Source organism: Aegilops tauschii, chromosome 3 (genome assembly GCF_002575655.3).
Source record: "Aegilops tauschii subsp. strangulata cultivar AL8/78 chromosome 3, Aet v6.0, whole genome shotgun sequence".
NCBI lineage: Eukaryota > Viridiplantae > Streptophyta > Magnoliopsida > Poales > Poaceae > Aegilops > Aegilops tauschii.
Genome location: NC_053037.3, coordinates 569281364 through 569303887, shown reverse-complemented (window position 1 = coordinate 569303887; position 22524 = coordinate 569281364). Strand labels below are relative to the sequence as shown.

At 43.5% G+C, this 22524-nt stretch overlaps 1 protein-coding gene, 1 long non-coding RNA gene and 1 pseudogene across 2 annotated transcripts; 2 read left to right on the top strand and 1 right to left on the bottom strand.

Annotated features, from left to right (window-relative positions):
• Positions 1-1429: 1429 nt before the first annotated feature.
• On the top strand, positions 1430-2992 carry LOC141021057 (zinc finger BED domain-containing protein RICESLEEPER 1-like). Its single transcript, XM_073495985.1, has 5 exons — positions 1430-1613; positions 1769-2196; positions 2283-2377; positions 2469-2542; positions 2623-2992. Coding segments are annotated over exons 1-5 (714 nt in total). The 5' UTR covers positions 1430-1497; the 3' UTR covers positions 2624-2992.
• A 189-nt stretch (positions 2993-3181) lies between these two features.
• Positions 3182-4299, top strand: LOC109748998 (uncharacterized; annotated as a pseudogene).
• A 16923-nt stretch (positions 4300-21222) lies between these two features.
• On the bottom strand, positions 21223-22088 carry LOC141021056 (uncharacterized). Its single transcript, XR_012181068.1, has 3 exons — positions 22029-22088; positions 21813-21914; positions 21223-21643 (listed from the first exon to the last, which is right to left on the bottom strand). It is a non-coding gene; the product is annotated as an uncharacterized lncRNA (long non-coding RNA).
• Between the last annotated feature and the right edge of the window lie 436 nt (positions 22089-22524).

The window sequence follows — 22524 nt, the reverse complement described above, 5'->3', positions numbered from 1 at the left end:
TCTAGTGAGGAGGAGGCAAGAGAAAGGAAAAAGAAAAAGAACAAGAGGCCAAGAGCCAATGCTCCTGTTAGGATGTCATCGGATGTTTGGGCCCATTTTCACAAGGTCAAAGAGCCAGGAGCATCCCGGAGAGATGGTGTTGAAGGCCGCTTGTAATTATTGTCCCAAAAAGAGGTATGCGTATACGCAAGGTGGCAGCACATCCACTATTGGAAGGCATATTTTAAAATGTGAAGGTTTAAGGGACAAGATGGCTAGGAATGCCATCCAAACAACTCTTGAACTCTCCAACAAGTGGTCCAACAATTCACCCCTCTATTGAGTACAACCAAGGAATCATCAAGGAGCTTATTCTTAAGATGATATGTGTGCATGAGTATTCATTTAGAATGGTTGAATTCTAATGAAGTGCATGAATCCAAATTATAAACCCATTGGAAGGAAGGCAATACGAGCCGAGTGCATGAGGGTTTACAAGAACGAAAAAGAGGTGCTTAAATCTCTCCTAAAGGGTGTGAGCTCCATATGTCTAACTACAGATTTGTGCACAAGCAACCAAACCTTATCTTACATGTGTGTGGTTGCACACTATATAGATGGGAATTGGAACTTACAAACCTGTGTGCTTGCTTTCATAGAGTTGGATCCTCCTCACTCTGGAAATGTCATTGCGGATGCTCTCTATGCGTGTGTGACAAAATGGAATATTGAGACCAAAATTATGTCCATCACACTTGACCACGCTTCAAACAATGATGGTGCGATCGATGCTTTGAAGGCCAAGTTCTTGTTTCAGAGAGGTATGCTTGTATGCCTTCTGTTTTTACACATATGCTTGATGTTTTTGCTCATATGCTTGTTGCTATGCTCATATAGAAGCTCTTTGTGCTCATATGTTTGATGTTTGTGCTCATATGCTTGCTGTTTTTGCTCACATGCTTGCTGTTTTTGCTCATATGCTTGTTGCTATGCTCATATAGAAGCTCTTTGTGCTCATATGTTTGATGTTTGTGCTCATATGCTTGCTATTTTTGCTCACATGCTTGCTGTTTTTTCTCATATAAAATTTGTCTTTTGTAGGTAAGGACTTCGAAGGCCAATATTTTCATATCCGTTGTTGTGCACACATCCTCAACTTGGTCGTGCAAGATGGGACAGAGATCTTAGATAATTTGATAAACAGCTTGAGAGAGTTGGTGAAGTACTTCAAGAGGTCACCTTCTCGTCTCCATGCTTTTGTTGCCACTTGCAAAAGTTTGGGTGTCAAAGTTGGTAATCATTTACACCTGGATTGTAAAACAACGTGGAGTTCAACCTATAAGATGATTAGCATTGCCCATGGATATAAGGAAGCCTTGACCTCTCCATTATGAGCTTATCTCTCCATTACTTGATAGTTTGGCTGAGGTGACAAAAGCATTTTTAGGAAGTTTATATCCCACTTCGAACATCTTCTACCCATACATTGTTGGCGTCAAGCTTGCAATCAAACATGCAATGACTAGTGATAGTGACCACTACATGGAAATGGGTGAATCAATGTTGGAGAAGTTTGACAAATATTGGGAAGAAAAGAACAATGCCATGGTGATCGCAACCATCTTTGATCCACGGTACATATGTTGCTGTTTTTACTCCAATGATTGCTGTTTTTTACTCATATGGTTGCTGTTTTTACTCCAATGGTTGTTGTTTTTTTACTAATATGCTTGTTGTTTTTACTCGTATGCTTTCTAATTCACTCCAATGCTATCATCTTTGATCCTAGGTACAAGATGAGTTACATAGAGTGGGCCTTTGGAGAACTATATGGAGAAGGAAGTACGAGGTTTAGGACTGAGATCAAAATCATGGAGAAAGAGTTGGCGGCCTTGTATGAAAAATGTGTTGCTCAAGATAAGCGAGCTGGAAATGGAGAAAGTTCATCTTCCTCTGCAAACATTCCTAGTATCCCGGTTCAAGCTGGGTACGAGTCCTTCTTATCGTCCCGTTCAACAAGAATATCAAAGAGTGAGTTGAGGAACTACTTAGAGGATGAGGTTGCCCCTCGCAACAAGGCTCTTGACCTTCTTGGTTGGTGGAAAGACAATGCTCCTAGGTACCCAATTATGGCCAAGATAGCCAGGAGGTTCCTTACTATCCCGGCTACCTCCGTGTCTTCGGAATCTACCTTCAGCACGACCGGAAGGATTTTAGGTATGTCAACTCGGACTATTGAACTTTGGATATAAACTTGTCAACTTCTCATCCTCAAACTAGTTTGTCAACTTGTGTTGTATTAGATGACTATAGGAGTTCGTTAAAACCGGTTATGGTGGAGGCATTAGTTTGTGGTGCAATTTATATCAAGGGTGCTCACGTTGACTTGAATCTGGTGGTATGTTTGCCATCTTTTCCTTACCTTTTCTTTCTTTTTTTTGGTCTTGTTGTATGTGATGTGAGCATTTGTCTAAGTTCCACACTTGTAGCCGAGGGATGAGAATGAAGAGGATGATGTTGAGAACATCAAGTTACCCATTGTGGTGGAGGAGATCAACGATTGGTAACTATTCTTCCTATATGTTTCACTCGTCATACGATACCAACTATTATTTAGGTGAATGTTGCTTATCTTACTTGTAGACGTTCATCATGTGGATGTTGATCTTGCTATTCTGGAGATGGATGTCAAAGTGGTATTTCTCATGTGAAGGCTACTTTTGAATTTGTGTTATGTTGGAATTTGTCAAGTCATGAACTATGCATTGTTATTGCAAGTTCTGAGATGAACCTCTCATTTGTGTTATGTTGAACTTGTCAATTGACATAAACTCGAAATTGTCATTGCAAGTTTGTAATCGTGTCGTTCAATGATGACAAGACCTTATATTTGTGGATGTGGTTTTTGTGCTATTGTTCTTCTCAGAATCAATTGTTTTGATGTCCAAAATACAAATAAAACGCTATCCAAATTTAGTTGTGCCATACTAGTCATTATACAGAAACAAAGCACTCACTAAATTTGGACAACCTAAATTGTGGCCAAAAAGCGCAACAGGGCATTCCCAGGAGAAGCTACAGTCTAACGCGGTCCGGTCGTGGAAAATAGGCTCGGTGGCCACCTCGGTCCGGCCGCAGCCGGTCCAAAGGCTGGCTCGGTCAAAGCCTGGACCGGACCGGACCGAGTCCACCCTGATCCACGCTTCCGGGCGACCTCGTCTGTCGCATCGCCGACTCCTTCCTCGACGACAACGACCTCGACTGGTACATGGAGTACCGCGCTGTCTGCACCGGCTGGCGCGCCGCCACCGACGATCCAAGGAGCGACGCCTCCGACCCCCGCTTTCGCCCGAGCCGGTGGATCGTCCTCGACGAGGTCCTCCAGAGCCAAGGGAATCTGCTCCTGTTGAACACCGACACTGTCGCCTCCTCCGCAAGAATCTTCCGCAGCTCGGCGATTACCACGTCGTGGCTACCACTCTCGACGGCTACTTCGTTCTGGCGGAAAAGACCGCTCCTCACGCCGCTCGCGTCCTCAACCCTCTTACTGGCGTCGTGATCAGTTTCGCGGCGCCCGTGCGCCCCGCTGTGGGAATCGCTGATGTCCTTTTCCCCCACGGCTCTTCGCTCCGGCTCGCCGTGTTCTCCGACTCATCTCGCAAGGCTTACTCGGCGGCTCCTCACAGTGAAAGTTTCGTCAGATACAACCATAAGCAGCCAGCAGCTTACGATTTCTTCCGGAAGGCGGTCGTGGGTGGTGTTTACGCAAGCTTTTCTGAAGCATCCGTAGTTCGTGAGATGATTATTTGCTTAGGCAAATTTCTTCCGGTTAATCTTTCTCCTGTGACCGAGGTTTTCTCCCTTGATCTTCCTGGACATGGGTATGGCATGCGGTGTTTCCTAGTGGATTTGCATGGGCATATATGTATGGTCATGAAGATCTTGAATCCACAGGGAGTCTTGGCTCTCTTTGATTTCCAATTTGACACCGAGACAGGTAACCTCTGGCGTCTGAAGACCACAGACAGATATGCAATCTTCATCGGTGACCACAGGTGCTTCTCCGTCGATGTTGATGAGTTCCCAGGAACTAAGCCAGACTGTGTGTACTACACTCAACATTTGGGTTCATCCGCTCATATCTGCAAGTGCAACATCAAGGATAACAAAATAGAGAGGATCTCTGAAGCTGCAGATTTCGTGAAGCAGGACAAGAAGTTTGTCCTGGTCGCTGACCGTCCTTACACCATGATCCACCTTCTCGCCAGCTACACCATCAACAACCCGGATTCTCAACTGGCCTTGCAACAGATTCCATAAGGCGTCGGCAGATCTTTGTTTAATTCCTAAGGACAGTGGTTTCGATCTGACAAGAAGGCTATGCATTTGCTAAGTAATTCTTCTTGTTTCCCTTCTAGTCTTTCGTTTAGTTATTATGGTTATTATGCCTTGCCTGGTTAAGAGTAAGAAACAGGTAGATTCTATGTTAGATCACCTTTAGTGGAACTGCAGTTTGATGTCTTAATTGGTACTATTTGGTATCAACCTAATGCGGCATCTATTATATATCGTGCTTGATGGATGCTATATTATTTGGATATGTCCACTTGTTCTTCTCTTGTATTACTACTTCCTAGCAAATGCAATGTGGTGCTTAATTTCTAGCAGTAGTAAATGTTGGCCTTGTCAACTTCTGGATTTTGCTCCTGCAATGGAACCATCTTTGCAATGTCATGTCCTGTACATGAAATGGTGTTAGATTTGCTTACTGACGGTTTGTCGAGCTGCTGTACAATGTGTCCTGGGCATACAACAGGGTATGTAAGGAATGTTTCATCTATTTTTGTAATGCTCTGATACGTCTATGCTTGAGTCCCTTGAACTAGTTGCATTTGTACGTAGTTTGTTCGTTGCATTTATGGGCATTACGAAAGAAACACAATCTGCAGCATGAATGTTGTTAAAGAACTAAACTAAAGATGTTCCCTGCTTATAAATATTTGTCACGCAGTTGGCCGTTGCTGTTTCTACAAGGGTATTGTAGATTCTGTATCTTTCTTGTACTACATTTACAAAGATTTTATCCTGTTTAGACAATGCGTGTGTCCACCTGATCACCGAACCAGAGAAGTAGACTATCAGGAGCTCAAAATGTCCTTGTACTGCTGCAACAGTAAGCAGAGAACAGATGTTGGAAGTAACATAGGCTAGTGGATGAACTACTGAAACATCAGTTCTAACCATACCTTGTATGATTTCTTCTTCATCTAGAACTGTAGCACCGTCGGTTTGTTGTCGGAGAACAATGTGTTTAGGCGTTTCTTAATTGTAGCTGCAGTTGATGGGCGGGCCAATCATTCAGTTTGCTTGTGCTATAGATTCTATCCTCAGGCAACTGCTGGACACTTGAAGTCTACATTTTGCCATTGAGATCATCAATGCATTCAGATAGCATATCAATTGTTTTTTTTTCTAATTATCAGCTTGGTAGAAGGTTAGTGGTTCAGTCTCCAAGTATACAATTTTCAACACTAAGTCAAAGCTTAACTCCAAGTGGTTGTTCAGGCTAGTGTTTTTCTTTCAGACGGGTTACATTTGGAACTCTCATTTCTTCTTCTGAAGAACTATTCTAAAAAACAAAAGGAGAAGAAGATACTAAACAAATATGGGTGCAAGTATTTACATAGTTCGTTTGGAATGGAGTATCCGCATGCATGACATTCCAAACACTACAACAGAACAGCGTATCACTGACCTGCTATTAAGCAATCTACACTGACGGGCTACCCTGCCCGTCTGATGAAAAGAAAACCCACGGACCTGTCCAGGCCCGCACCACCTATGGTCTTTGGCGACTAGCTCTCCCTCCATCCTCCGCTTACAAACATGATTTAATAACTCCTGTTTCAAGCGGAGGTGGCAAATAGACTACAGAAGTAACAGTAATAAATAAGTTTCACATTATGTCTTATATGTGGAATGTAAAATATCTATCTAAAAGTACGCGATCATCTTTCAAGTTTATAAATATAATTGTGTGATCCAAATATAACAATGTAATAATTTTGACAATAGTTGTAGCTTAGTGTATACCATTATGATGCAAGTATCAACATGCTAGATGAATGTAAAACTATGTATGGGCATTGATATGCCTAAGAAACTGGTGATATTTCCAGGAAATTCACCACAATAAAGTTCATATACTTTGGGAACTCGACCACTGATATTATTTTTTTGCTTGTAGGAGAGATATAGTACCCCGAAGGCATGTATATAGAATCTTACCAAGAAGTCATAAAATAAATACACAGAATAGCAAGTACAATTATATGTGTGCATAGCACAATACTGGAATGACCGATTGACCATCAACCAAGTATTTATAGCATAATGCCGCTAAAACATAAAAGAGCATGCCAACAATATTAAGTTGGGTGAGGATTTAGCTGCACTGAAGATGTTCTACTACAAGTGATATATCATAAAGACATAAACGAGAAATGATGTATACTGAATAGTAAGTTATGTTCAGTCACATAAGCGGTAGGAACTTAAACCGGTGGTATTCAGCCTACCGCTCATGCTAGAAAAGAGCTCCTTTACGGTGAGTGGGGCAGTACTGGGAGTACTTTCGAGTACTTACCCCTCCGATTTTTATTAGCCGTCCGATCTGGTGGGGGATTAAAAATGAATAAACCTAATTAGTTTAATCAGAGAAGGGCATAATGGTCCAGGGTAAAATATTGTGCTTTCAACCGATCACGTCCACGACCAGAACCACGTCTAGATCCAGTAGGTCAAGTCCTCCTTCTCGTCCCCTTCCTTCTGTCCGACGAGCCCGGCGAGAGGAACCAATTCACCGTCGTCGGCATCGTCCTCGTCCTCCTCCTGGTCCCTTTCACTATAAAAGATGTGCCCGGTGGCAGGAAGAAGAATAAGCCATGACATCCGCGGCGGCAGTGTCGTCAGCGACGGCGGCGGCGCTATAGAACTGGCCCCCGGCCGATCCCGTCGCTTCCGGACTTGCATCCTAAGGTATGAATCGCCGGAATCTCAACTTACTTTGATTCACAGCCTGCACTTCCTACTTAGATTTGTTTATTCATCATCGATTTAGGTTTCCCTAGTGCATGCAATTCAATTTAGAATTTTTCATCATCCATGGTCACTTCACTAGTTTATGGGGGACCCAGTTTTATGGACGTTTATGATTGCTTGCCATAACATGTACAAGGAGCAAAGTTTAAAATTCCACGCAAGATTTTGTACTGGGTTTTGCATTTTTTTTGTCCTTTCAGATTTTTATTCATCTGAATGCTGATGCAGGAAGACATGGCGGATGTAAGTCATGATTCAATGATGGAGTACTATCATATTGCCAACAAGATGTTTAATAGTGAGGGTGAAGGTTATAGATTCTATAACAAATATGGTCTTGAGAAAGGTTTTAGTGTCAGGAGAAGCTATGTCGAGTGGGATGGATCCAACTGCCATATAATTTTTAGGAAATTTGTGTGTAGTCGTGAAGGGGTTCGTGAAGAGAAGCACATGAAGAGGAAGATGGAAGATAGAAAGAGGAGGCCATGGAGTATAACTCGTGTAGGGTGTAAAGCTAAATTGGTGATTGCAAGACAGGAGGAAACATGTCAGTGGTTTGTGAAGGATTTCATCGGTGAACACAACCATCCTCTAGCCCCATGCGATCTTTCGTGTCTTTGGCGTTCACACAGAAGAATTAGCGATGAGCAGAAAGCGGACATTGCAGACATGGAAAAATCTGGGATCAGAAAACACCATATTATGGATATTATGTGCATGCAATACGGTGGATATGATGAGGTTGGATGCATTATGAGGGACGTTTACAATTTTTGCCATGCTAACAAGCAGGAATCAATTGCTTCCAGGGATGCTCAAACAGTGATCAATCACATGGCGGCGAGGCAAGATCGAGATTCAGATTTTTTTTCTTTAGGTACTTGGTTGATGAAGCTGGTCATCTGACTTGACTACGAGGCTTTCGGAGACGTTATTGTTTTTTATAGCACATATAGAACCAATAAGTACAATCTGCCATTTGTGCTATTTTTCGGGTTGAATCACCACAGCAGCATTGTTATTTTTGCATGTGGTATCATTTTACATGAAACAAGCCATGCATAGGAGTGGATGTTACGGACCTTTCCTGATGCTATGGGACAGAAGCATCCTATATCTGTGATCACGGATGGGGACCTTGCAATGCAGAGAGCAATCAGGGTGGTGTGGCCTGACTCATACCATAGGCTCTATATATGGCACATTCAGCAGAACATTGTACGTCCTCTGCATGATGACGCGGTAAAGGAGGAATTCAGATCTTTCATATATGATACATCTTCCATTGAAGAGCATGAGAGAAAATGGTTAAAATTCTTTCATATATGATTAAGTTGGTCCTATGGAGCATAAATGTTGTAAGAAAATGTGAGATCAGAGAGGTACTTGGTGCAGCAGAAGTTACCACATATGTTGTGTCTAAGAAAGAAATAATGGATAAAAAGATCGAAGTGCGCACGGAGTCGAAGGAATGTCTGCTTCGCAGTATTAGTTGTTCTTGCCACAAATTGGAATGCGCAGGCAGACCATGTTCTCACATATTTTACATATTAGAAATTTTACAAGAAGAAACATTGTCCAGATGTTGTGTTCACACTAGATGGACAATGAGTGCAAAATGTGCATTCGCACCGACCAGGAAGAGCGAGATGTATGAATATTCTGCAACCCTACAAAGGAATCGTAAGTTAAGGAATTTTAGTCACGCAGCATGTTTCAAGGCATGCCACTCTGATGAGGCTTTTCAGCATCTAAAAAAGGTTTTGGAAGGACAAGATGTTTGCAAGGGATCAACAAGTAAACAAGCTGATAGTAAGGGATCAACTAATGCTCATGGTAACAGCATTAGGTTTGGCCCGTTGATGCCACAATCGGCTAACCTTGATGGTGAAAGTCGATAAGGTTCTGGATCCCGTGCATGTGCCAGGCCGAGGTGCTCCGAAGAAAAGGCTATAGGCAAAGATAAAGAAGACAAGATCACATGGTAGATGTAGCTATTGTCATGAGGCAAATTGTCATAATCGACGTACGTGCGCCAAATTGATAGAGGTACCTAATATGTCGTAATTTAATGTTTTTATATGTCCAAATATATTCCATGTCATTAATTATATCCTTCTATGTAGGATCTCAAAGCAGAACTATGATAGCTACAATATTGTGCGCACGGTCGGACAGCAAGTACGTCGACGATCAACGTGATGTTGGCGTTTGCATTGTTGCCTATGTCTAGTACCGTGTGACCTTGTCTCTAAAATATATTTCATTCTGTCAGTTAGTTGGCGACTTCCTCATAATGTATGACTCAGCTATTTGGTGGTCCACTCTCTTGTAACAGTATGAGTTTGGCATATTTTTTTTGCATTTTATATGTGAGTTTTTGAAGTGCAACCTCAAGAATCATGGTTTCTTCGTGGCCAGCGTGTAGCTTGTTTATTATGGACGAGAAAATTTGGAAAAAGATGTACTGGAGGAATTATATTTCGCTCCCGAAAAAATATTACCGATAAATCCAAAAAAATACATCAGTCATCCATGCTCTCCAATTGAAAAAAAATACACTTAAGCCAGTTTTCGTAAAAAATGTGATTTTTTTCACCACCTCCGAATCACCCAAAATCTATTATGCATGCTTAAATAGATATGCCAAACATGTCTATGAAAGAAATTTGGAAAAATTGTTTCCTACAATTCCCCTTAAAGTGTAGACCGATATTTTGATCAGTGAGTCTACATGGCAATATAAATTAAAAAAATAAATAAATTATAAAACCTTGAAAGCCTATCTACGTTTGTGCAACATATCAAGTGTGCAAAATAAGAGCTGATTTAGAGGAGGTCAAAAAAATTACGGTTAAACACGAGGGACCATTTGGTCTCACTTAAGCCAGTTTTTGTAGAAAATATGATTTTTTTTCTACCACCTCCAAATCACCCCAAATTTATTCCACATGCTCAAATAGATGTGCTAAACATGACTATGAAAGGAATTTGAAAACATCTATCCTACAATGCCCCCTTAAGGTGTAGACCGATGTTTTGATCAGTCAGTCTACAGGGCAGAATAAATTAAAATAATTAAAAAATTGTAAAATCTTGAAAACCTAGCTATGTTTGTGCAACATATCTAGTGTGCAAAATTATAGGTGATTTAGAGGAGGTCGAAAAAATCACACTTAAACACGAGGGACCATTTGGTCTCACTTAAGCCAGTTTTTTAAGAAAATGCGATTTTCTCCACCACCTCAAATCACCCCAAATTTATTCTACATGCTCAAATAGATGTGCCAAACATTTCTATGAAAGAAATTTGAAAAAAAAAGTATCCTAGAATGCCCCTTTAGGTGTAGACCGATATTTTGATCAGTCAGTCTACAGGGCAGTATAGATTCAATAAAAAAATTAAAAATTGTAAAAACTTGATAACATAGCTATATTTGTGCAACATATCAAGTGTGTAAAATTATAGGTGATTTATAGGAGGTCGAAAAAATCACGCTTAAACACGAGGGACCATTTAGTCTCACTTAAGCCAGTTTTTGTAAAAAGGTGATTTTTCAACCACCTCCAAAGCACCCCAAATTTGTTCTACCTGCTCAAATAGATGTGCCAACCATGTCTATGAATGAAATTTGGAAAAAAAAAATTATTCTACAATGCCCCCTTAAGGTGTAGACTGATATTTTGATGATACATGGACTACCGTGCCGTCCGGACCCACGCCAACTCGCTGGCAGGGTGGAGCATCGACGTCTCGTTCGACGGCTGGGCACCATTCGACCACCGTGTCGAGGTTGCGGCCCCTGCCGTCTTCCTGAACTACGAGGCCTGCAGTGACCTCATCCACGGCATGCTCGCAGACGGGCCGGTTAGCGGCGATTACGACCTCACCCCCGGGAACTGGGGGGACCATGATCACCCGCAAATGGACTTCGCCGATGAGATCGGCCACAAGATTGATAGCCTTGAGGGCGTCACCCCGCGCTTCGACATCGACATCCACGTGCCGTCACTGCTGGTATGTTTGGTTTACACCATTTTGTGTGTGAGATAGCTGCAGAGCTAATTTTGTTTCATTGGAGAGAGGGAGAGAGTAGGCGCGGGACCATGGTGTTGCTACCGTGGCCGTGGAGGAGGTCAAAGAGACGCATGTCATTAGCTATGGGAGACTTTTCCTCCGCATCTTCCCCCTCCTCAAACCGAGCGATCTCCCGACCTCCCTATGCGTCCACGACTACATGGTTGTGTCACACGGGAGGCGCACGATAGGGATCCAAGCCCACTCACGAGCGATGTGGCATGCCTCGTTCGACGATGACCAGGCACCCATCGAACATAGCTTCGAAGTCATGGACACTGCGGTCTTCTGAAACAACGAGGATTGTCATGAGTTCATATGCGGGATAGTCGCCGACGGGCCGGTGAGTATTGAGTACGACCTTGCCCAAGCAACTGGCCAGCTAGGGACCTGGCTCACCCGCCAATGGACTTCACCATCGTGATCGACCGCCAGTTCGACAACCATGGGGGCGTCGTCCAGTGCCTCGACATTGACATCCTCCTGTCGTCACTCCGGGAATGTTTGGTCTACTGCGAACCACATCCCTAATTCGCGCATGCAAAGAGGTTGCCGCTCCTGGAGCTCTTGCAACGCCGGGCAAGGTGTGCGCCATATTTATGCTGGACTTGGAGCCTAGTGGCACTGAGACAAATTTTGCATATTTTTCTCCTCACAGAACCCGAGGGAGAAGGTTGATGTGCCTACTACGTTGCTATGGAAAATGTTTGAAGATGAAGCATGATATTTTGCATCAATTCTTGTCATTCAAATCTTGCCTTCTCCAGGCATATATATCTTTACCCATGAGCCAAGGATATTGAGAAAATAAATATATGGGATGCCTAAACCACTACAGTTGAAAGAATAAACTTCTAATGTAAACCTTTTTTATCCCTAACATGCTGCACTGTTTGTCAAAACATTGTTTTCTGCATTTCTAGTATTAATTCAACTTTTAATTCTTTTCTTAACAAGTAAATCTGAAATTATATGATCTTTTTAAGAATGTCTCGCACACTTTTTTTCATAACATGATTTTGTAATGCATGGATTTTTTTAATTTCAAGAATATCTAAAAAATCATTGAACACTTTTTAATCACATGACCATCTTACTAAAAATATATGGACTACTTTATTACATATGGTTACATTTTTCTAATACCTTGAACATGTTTTGAAAACCATTCAATACTTTTTTAATGACATCAAATTTCTATAAATGTATCAAAGAATTTTTTGATTACATGGATTTCTAATATTGATTTTTTTTCCAGTGACACAAAAATTTATGAAAATTCACCAAACACTTTTTAAACTACGTGAATTTCTTTGTAAAAATGTGAAAAAAACTTTTTAATTACATGAACATTTTCTATCTATGAATTGCTCATCTTCAGCAACGGGGTTTATGAACTTGTCTCCTTTGTAATCTAGCTAATATTTATCTTACTGAACCTTGCTCTGGTCTTATAAGCTGAAGTACTCCATCATCTCACGACGATAAAATGGGCATGTCAGTATATGAAGCCCTCATGAAGTAAATCAAAGTACAGTTGTCTCTGAAGTGTTTGCGGTCTTTACCGATGTTTATTGGGGAGCAAATGGAGAAGTTTTCAAACTCATCATGCAACACTCTTCTAACGGTCAGAGGTAGTTGGCCCACTTCCCGTTTCTAGTACGAGGCACTGAACAACATCACTTCATTTTACAGCCTACGTGCACGCCTTCCTTCCTATGGCTATAAGAAGAAATCGTGTCCGACTGTCCACAATGCTGCATATGAGATAGTTGCAGAGATCATTTCGTTTCGTTGGAGAGAGAGAGAGAGAGAGAGAGAGAGAGAGAGAGAGAGAGAGAGAGAGGGAGAGAGAGAGAGAGAGAGAGGGAGAGAGAGCAGGCGCCGGGACCATGTTGTTGCCACCATGGCCGTGGCTGAGGTCATAGAGACTCTCGTCGTCGGCCATGGGAGAGTTTCCCTCCGCATCATCCCCCTGTTCAAGCCGAGCGATCTCCCACCTCCCTGTGCATCCACAACTACGTGGTGGTGTCGCACGAGAGGCATGGGATCGGGATCCAGCCCCATATTACCAGTAGTGTGGAGCATCCTCGCCTAATTCGATGATGACCACACACCCTTCGACCATAGTGTCGATGTTGTGGACACTGTGGTCCTCTGAAACTACAAAGATTGCTATGCGTTCATCCACATGATGCTCGCTGATGGGCCGATGAGCACCGATTACCACCCCGCCATTGAAACTGGCCATCTAGGGTACCTGGCTCACCTGCTAATGGACTTCACCATTGTTATCGGCTGCCAAAGCGTCAACTATGGGGGTGTCGTCCAATGCCTCGACATCCGGTACGTTTGGTCTACTGCGAGCCACATGCCCTAATTCAAGCGTTCAAAGAAGTTGCCGCTCCTTAAGCTCTTGTGACGCCCAGAGTGGTGTGTGCCATATGTATGTTGGACATGGATCCACTAGTGCAGAAAAGTCTAGCTATGGCGTGAAAAAATAGCCATGCTAGCATGGGGGATCACGTTAATAGTATTTTAGATACCTATGGCGCACCACGTGAAACTCGCCGCTACTAATATTCATCAATTTGATTTTCAGATTTGAAATAAAAGTAGTACATATGCGCTATCCCCACCAAAATAACAACATAATCCAGATTAACAATAGTAATTAAATCAAGTTCTGACATTACAAAACAGTGGCAAATAATAGCATTTAAGATCAACAATGTACTAATTCACATAGTTCAACTAAGTACTGAAAAGAGGCAAGTACCACACAAGTTCAACTAGAGGTGGTAATAACATGATCTGCCATGGATGCCTACTAATTAGACTCTTCGGTATGCGAACTCAGGGTCATAGTGTGGATTAAGTGAAGCTAAGCTGCCAACGGGCCTGTAGTAGACCGCGATCTCGTCCCGATCATACTCGAGGTAGAACGTGGTTCTCTCCCCAGCTTCCATCGCATAAGCATTTGCAAGGGCTCTCCAACCAGGGAACTGAAGTAGGTGCGGTTTGCCTCGTTGGTGACAAGACAATTGAAGATGTAGTCCATGTATGTGTCGTGGTGTGGAGAGAGTGTGGGCGCGTGAGTTCGCGTGTGTGATTCTGCTAGCTTCTCACCTCTGCTGAGTTCATCTCCTTATTGTATAGATTCCGCGTGTGTGTGCATATGTTGCCGCAAACACTCGTGTGCTTAAGATCGTGTCGAGTTTGTCTTCTTCCGTCCGGCGTTCGTGTCGCCGGAGGCTGCTCTGCGTTCATTGCCAATGGGTTTGTCCCAACAATTGGTATTCAGAGCCATGGCCGGAGAAGGATCGCGCACTCCGTCTCGCTCACAGGCTCGTCGGAGGGGCTGAACCTCGCCAATACAGCATGGGCGGTGTTCGATGCGGCACGGCTGCTGCGAGGCCCTCGTGTGTGGAGGTCCAGTTCTCCGTCGACGTCAAGCTGCGTCACGATAGAAGAAGGGCATGATGCTCGGTAAGTTGGACCACCGGTGACAAGGAGTTCATCGTCCACATCGGAGTCATCGACAAGGTGTGTTGCCGGCGACAAAGGTGTGGTGAAGGCATAGGAGGTGCGTCTCTCATCGAAGCCAATGGCAATGGCGGCAATCGGCGTGACAAGATAACATTGGCGGCCGTCTACGTGTTGCACCAACGACATCGACGACCATGGGCTTCTAAAGAGGAATAAAGCATAACAATATTGTTATTAGTGTCAAGTATTTAGGATTAGGTGATATTTAGTTTGTTGCATGGTGTAATAACCACGTAGAGTTGCATTAGTCAGCCAAGTACAAAGAAAAACCCATGCTCGGCAACATAGCTTAGCGGCCGGATTAGTAGCATAGAGATAGAGCGAGTGCACGCGAGCGTTTGGCAAGCCAGGAGATGAGTAGCCGTCGTCATGTAGGTGTGTCTTCGGTGACCAAGTGATCACTGCACGTGGAGAGATGTGGCCTATGTGCACATGTATTAGTCTGGTCAGATGTGTCGTGTGAGGCTACATGCATCATGCATGGTACCCTAATTTAAATGGCCAAGCCGTGTGGCTGTTGCGTGAACCTTGCGTGTAGCCGGAGTAGTTAGTTAAGATAAGGATGGACGCATCATGCATGCATGCATTTGCCGAGTTGTGTGGGTAGCTAGCTACGGGTGTGGATCAGGCCGTTAGTGGCTTGACCACGACTAGCTATGTTTATGTGTGTGTGCATGCTAGGAACTGGGTGCGTGGGTGTGTGTTAGCTAGCTGTGTTGGGTGCCTATTTAAGCCTTTCTAATTGAGTTCATTTGTGTGGTGTTGGGAACTACCGAAAATGGCATAAGGTGTGTGCGTGCCAAAGCTGAGTGTGTTTCTTCTACCTCTTGTGTTTATGTGTGTCTTCCTTCTCCCTCCTCGGCATCCCCAACAGTGTACGAGTGCGGCGCGTCGTGCGGGTGCACGGCAAACTGCCCAAACCAGATGACCCAGCACGGAACGAGGCACCAGCTGGAGGTGTTCCGCTCCAACGAGACGAAGTGGGGCGTGAGGACGATGGACCTGATCCAGCCAAGCGCATTCCTCCCAAACCAGGTGACCCAGCGCGGAATGAGGCACCGCCTGGAGGTGTTCCGGTCCAACGAGACGAAGTGGGGCGTGAGGAGGATGGGCCTGATCCAGCCGGGCGCATTCCTTTGCGAGTTCACCGGGGACGTGCTCCCCGCGGACACCCCCGCATTGCGCGAACGCCAATGCCAATACCGGCGCACCGACGGAGGAGCAGGCGCGCTTCATCGAGCTCGTGGTCCGTGGTGATGAAGACGAGTCATGCCCCCACCAGATGGTCTTCGCTATGGAGACCATCCCGCCGATGAGCGAGCTGAGCATCAATTACGGCGTCGATCAGTGATCGATCGTCAACGTTTCCTGTATGTTTACCCTCTTTTCCAATTGTCATGAACCTTTCGCCTTCATTTTCGGTTGTCATGAACCTTTCTGTCATTGTTATGGATTGTATCATCGGGTGGACGCAGCGCTAAGACACCTTAAACTGAACTGTTTGCTTGTATTTCTTGTGCCTGGTTTGCCATGTTTGCACTTTGCAGTCGGCAAGTTATAGCCTGAAACCATATTTGCATTTGTTGAGTCTGGGATCGACATCATAACCATGGATGTGAGTGTTTAGTTGAGAATTTCATTCGGTTTAGTTTTCTGTAGTCGTTGCAAAGGTTCATGAAGCTGTACGTCTAGGACGGCCACTACAATGTCGTCTCCGCCACCTACGGCCCCGGCATGTCCGGCCCCGACGTCTGTCAGTTCAAGCGCGTGCGTCTGCCCGGCCAGGAAGCGGTCGGCAGCAACATCTGGCGCTCCGCTAGAGACCTCATCAACCAGCTCAACGCCGAGATCCGTCCGCCCGGCTACATCACGCTGGACATGCCCAACGGCAAGGAGGCGATTCCCGTCCCCGTCCGCAACACGGTGGACCACGACGTCTATCCCCTCGAGAGAGCGGGCGCCGGGAGCATGGTGCTGCCACCGTGCCCGCACACCGCGTCTACAGCTGCGGGAGAGTTCTCATGCGCGTTGTTCATCTAAAGTTTATTCTTTTAATTACATTATTTTGTAATGCATGAATTTTTTTAATTTGAAGAATATTTTAAAAACCATTGAACACTTTTTAATCACATGACCATCTTACTGAAGTATATTAACTACTTATTACATGCTTACATTTTTTAAAAACTCAAACATATTTTAAAATGCATTCAACACTTTTTTAATTACATCCATACTTCTATAAATGTATCAAACAGTTCTTTTAGTACATGGATTTCTAATAATGATTTTTTTTCTAATGACACAAACGTTTATGAAAATTGACCGAGCACTTTTTAAATTACATGAATTTCTTTGTAAAAATGTGAGAAACACTTCTGTAATTACATGAACATTTTCTAATCTATGAATTGCTCCTCTTCCGCAAAGAGGTCTATGAACTTATGACCTTAGTAATCTATGTAATATTCATCTTACTGAATCTTGCTCTGATCTTATAAGCTGTAGTCACTAGTAGAAAACAGGGCTTTGGTCACAGGGCAGTTTTCACATTAGTCCCGGTTCAGTCACGAACCGGGACTAATGTGAGCATTTATCCCGGTTCATGCGGCTAAGGCATTAGTCCCGGTTCACCTGGGCCCTTTAGTCCCGGTTGGTGCCACGAACCGGGACTAAAGGGTGCGATGCCCATTAGTCCCGGTTGGTGGCACCAACCGGTACTAATGGGCTTTGAGGCATTAGTACCGGTTCATGGCACGAACCGGTACTAAAGGTCCCATTTTCAAACTCTACCCCCCCGGACCGCCTTTTCAGTTTTAGAAAAAACAAAAGAAAATGATGAAAGTGTCAAAAAATAAAATAAAATAAGTTTCCCATGTGATATGTGGTCTAGTTGTTGGGAAAATTAACAAATATGAATTTCGACTTTATTTGCAAAATCTCTCTGGAATTTCTTAAAATGGGCATAACTTTTGCATACGAACTCGGATGAAAAAGTTTTTTATATGAAAAATCATCTACTCAAAAAGTTACATCCGAATTTAACCGGGGGAACCCCGTTAAACATTTTCAAAATCCTCAAAAACCTAACAGAAAAAAGATACGGGGCTTTTAAGATCTGGAGAGGCAAAAAATTCAAAAAATTTCAAATTGTGGTCAAAATGTGGTCAAACAATGGTCAAACTAATTATTCTAGAATATTAGCTTTACTAAATAATTATTTCAGTTGTTTTGAATTTTGGTCAAATCTGGTCAAACTGTGGTCAAACTGTGGTCAAACAATGGTCAAACTAATTATTCCAGAAATATTAGTGTTACTAAATAATTATTGTTTTTTAAAACAATAGTTTCAAACTCAAACAGTGAAATGTGTCACTTCATGCTCAAGCTAAATTCCTGAGGGTTAATAGGATTGACATCTTACTATTGTCAGGAAAACAACATGTGTAGACTTGGAAACGAGTAAGAATAGAACCCGGAAGTTAAGCGTGCTCAGGCTGGAATAGTGAGAGGATGGGTGACCGTCCAGGAACTTAGATGATTTGGAATGATGAGGGGTGATTAGAGATTAGAGGATAAATTGAGCAGTGATGAGGGATGGTGATTAGAGATTAGAGGTTAAAATAATTCAGAAATTTGAAAATAAAAAAAAATAAAAAAAATTCGCAAATTTTTTTTTAAAAAAATATCATAAAATTTCCTTTAGGGGGGAGGCATTAGTAACGACCCTTTAGTCCCGGTTCAAAAACCGGGACTAAAGGCCCTTACCAACCGGGACAAAAGCCCCATTTTCTACTAGTGAGTACTCCATCATCTCACAATGATAATATGGGCACGTCAGTATATGAACCCCTCATGCAGTAAATAAAAGTACACAGTTCTGTTCGAGCTTTTTGCGGTCTTTACCGACATTAATTAGGGAGCAAATGGAAAAAAAATTCAAACTCATCATGCAAAACTTCCCGTTCCTAGTAGGAGGCCCTCAACAACATCCCTTCAGTTTACGCCCGTTGTTTTCGGCTCTACAGTCCACCATGGTGCGTATGAGATGACAGTAGAGCTCATTTCGTTTCCTTGGGGAGACAGAGCGGTCGCTGGGACCATGGTGTTGCCACCTTAGCCATGGCAGTCGTCACAGCGACGCATGTCGTCGTCTATGGGAGAGTTTTCCTCCGCATCGTCCCCCTCCTCAAGGGGAGCTCTCCCGACCTCCATGTGAATCCACGACTACGTGGTTGTGTCGCATGCGAGGCGCATGATAGGGATCCAGGCCCACTCAACAGCGATGTGGATCATCCTCGCCTCGTTCGACGATGACCAGGCACCCTTCGACCACAATGTCGAGGTCATGGACACTGCGATCTTCCAAAACTACAATATTTGTCATGGGTTCATCCACGGGATACTCGTCGATGGGCCGGTGAGCACAGAGTACGACCTCGCCCAAGCAATTGGCCAACTAGGGGATCTGGCTCACCTGCCAATGTACAATACCATCGTGGTCGGCCACCAAATCGACAGTCATGGGTGCTCGTCCAGTGCCTCGACATTGACATCCTCCTATCGTCAGTCCGGGAATGTTTGGTCTACTGCGAGCCATATGCCCTAATCCGCACATGCAAAAAGGCTGCCGCTCCCGGAGCTCTTGCGATACCGAGCATGGTGTGCATCATATGTATGCTGGACTTGGAGCTAGGTGACGCTTAGAGTAACTTCGCATCTTTTGCTCCTCATCGTACCCCTGAGAGAAGGTTGATGAGCCTACTACGTTGCTACGAAAACGTTTGGAGATGAAGCATGATATTTTGCATCAACTCTAGTGTTTCAAATCTTGCCTTCTCTAGGCATATATTTCTTTACCCATGAACCAAGGATTTCTTTACCCGTGAACCAAGGATTTCTACATATATTGAGGTCATAAATATTTGGGATGCCTAAACCACTATTGGTTAAAGAATAAACTTCTAATGTAAACATTTTTATCTCTAACAGGTTGTTCTATTTGTTGCAACGTTTTTTGTTTGCAATTCTAGTATTCCTTCATCTTTTAATTTTTTTTCATAACAAATAAATCTGTAATTATATGAATTTTTAAGAATGTCTCACACTTTTTTAATTACATGATTTTGTAATGCATGAATTTTTTGTAATTACATGAATATTTAAAAAATCATTGAACACTTTTTAATAATCACATGACCATATTACAAAAAATATATTGACTACATAATTACATATGGTTAGCTATATATGTAGCGCATGTGAGAACGGCGCCACGACACAACGCATAGCGCCTACGCGTTGGGCGCTAACTAAAGGTTTTGTTCTGTGAAATACTTTCACGAAGAGTTTACCATTTGAATTTGTTTTACTTTTTGGTTATATTTTACATTTTGCCCTGCACATCAGTTTATGATGCCCTAGGGCAGCAAATTAAAGCGCCTGGTTGTCTCTAAACTGTATCCATTCTTCACCGACATTAATTATAGGGAGCAAAAAGGAAATCTTGAAGCTCGTCGTTTACAGCCGGTCACAGACAGTGGGTCCACTTCCCCTTTCCACTAGGCGACCCGCAGTAGCATCCCGTCAGTTTACAGCCGATCATGCGCCCTCCTTCCTTTGGCTATAAGAAATCGCGTCCGACAATCCACCATGGTGCAGAGCTCATTTCGTTTCATGAGAGAGAGAGAGAGAGAGAGAGAGAGAGAGAGAGAGAGAGAGAGAGAGAGAGCAGGCGCCGGGGCCATGGTGTTCCTGTTAGCCATAGTCTTGATCTTGCGTCGGTTAGGGGTTGTTAGCTGCATGCATGGAAGGAGACGGCCCAGTCCGTGTGGCCGTTTCGTAAGGTTAGCTAGTGCGGTGTATTCATGGAGACGTGGGTGTTGCATGCTAGTTAGTTGGCGGCCAGTTGATCTTGCGTGTGTGCGTGAGTGTGCTGGTGTGTGTGCTAGCCTGGTATAAAAAGCCCTCTACTGTACTGCTCAGGTGTGTGTCTCGAGTTGTTGCTCGAGGAAAACACCGTCATTGCGGCAGGCGCATGTGCGCCGGAAAAACACCACCGTGTCCTGTGTCTTCTCTTTCTTTTATCTTTGTTCGTGCGAGAGACAGAGAGCAAGAGGGAGCTGGGCACCGGCGTAAAAAGCAAGTTAGGGCTCGGCACCAACAGTTCCCACCGTGGCGGCACACCGTGGAGGTCATGGAGACGGACGTCTACGGCTGCCGTAGAGTTCTCCACTAGTAGGAAAAGGGGCTTTTACCCCGGTTCATAAGGGCCTTTAGTCCCGTTACTAATGCCCTAGCCCTTTAGTCCCGGTTCTTACACGAACCGGGACTAAAGGCCGTCCACGTGGCCGGTGCGGGGAGCCCAGGCAGGAGGGCCTTTGGTCCCGGTTGGTGCCACCAACCGGGACCAATAGGCATCCACGCGTCAGCACCTGGCAGGAGCTGAGGTTTTTGTTTTTTTTGAAAGGGGGTGGTTTAGGGGTTTTAGGGGGTTAATTTAGGTGTTTCATATATTGTGTTAGCTAGCTAATTAATAGAGAGAAGTGTCCTCTCTTATCTCCGTGCTTTGTCGACGCTACGTACTATATACGTATGGAGAGGAGTAGACACGCTAGCTAGTAATCAAATGAAGGAAACAGAAGATCGTCATGAACATATATATATGCATACAGAGAGAAGTGATATCGACCACCTCTCCTTCTCCGAGATATTGGTCGAACAACAAGTTCTCGTATATCTATCCGACACTACCGGCTACATATATACAATAATTATCTCTTACAATACAATCTCCTAATTATATTGTAGGAACACAGGTTCCACATAGTATTCTCCGTTTTCAGCGATCACGTGGTCAAGGAAGAATGCCGCCAATTCCTCTTGAATTCCTCGCATACGATCTGGTGCTAGGAGTTGATCCCGCTTCCGAAAAATCTAATTTGAAGAAGGGGGTCAATACACACACACATATATATATATATATATATATATATATATATATATATATATATATATATATATATATATATATATATATGAATAAATGAAACTCAACACCAATGATGGTAATAAAATAAAATTGTGAATATTATTGCTTACACACTTCATATTGTTCTTCAGTGTAGCCCCGCTCACAGGTATGGTAGCGGATGGACTCGCAAATGTAGTATCCACAGTAATTATTCCCGGGTTGCTGCCACAACCACTTTACAAGAAATAGAGGTCAATCAAACTGATAAGCAAGCATGCTAAATGGTATTGATCAAACTAGCGCTTGAATTAGTAGGAGATGCGCGGAACATGCTACTATAGTACTTACTTTCGGGTGTCTAAATTGCAGCTGGTTCGGCAGTCCCGGGGCTTTTGAGGTGAATTTTCTCTAAACCCTGCCAGACAAAGAAAACAATTATTACTTGATATCAGGAAATGAACAAAGTTGCTGATATGGTGGATAATGATCGATTTAACTTACTTCTGGAGCATTTGAGTCATGTTCGCATAGTCCTGGGGATCTTTTCGTCTCGAGTCTAAGACGGTTACTACTCCCGGCTCAAGCTTAATCTCTAGGAGAATATAGTGGAAGCTGCGCATGCATGCATAAGTCATCAATTACATTACCATAACCTGGACTAATAAAGGGAAATCGAATATGCAGAAGACAGTAACACTCACTTGAAGTTGTAAGGAAAGAGTATTATATCTTTGTTTTGATTTATTACCAACGATTGTAGCAAGTTGGCCTTGGCTTCTTTGGCATGAAATTTAAGCTGAGTTGCATCTATGAGATTTGTGTTAATGAACCCAATATCACCGAT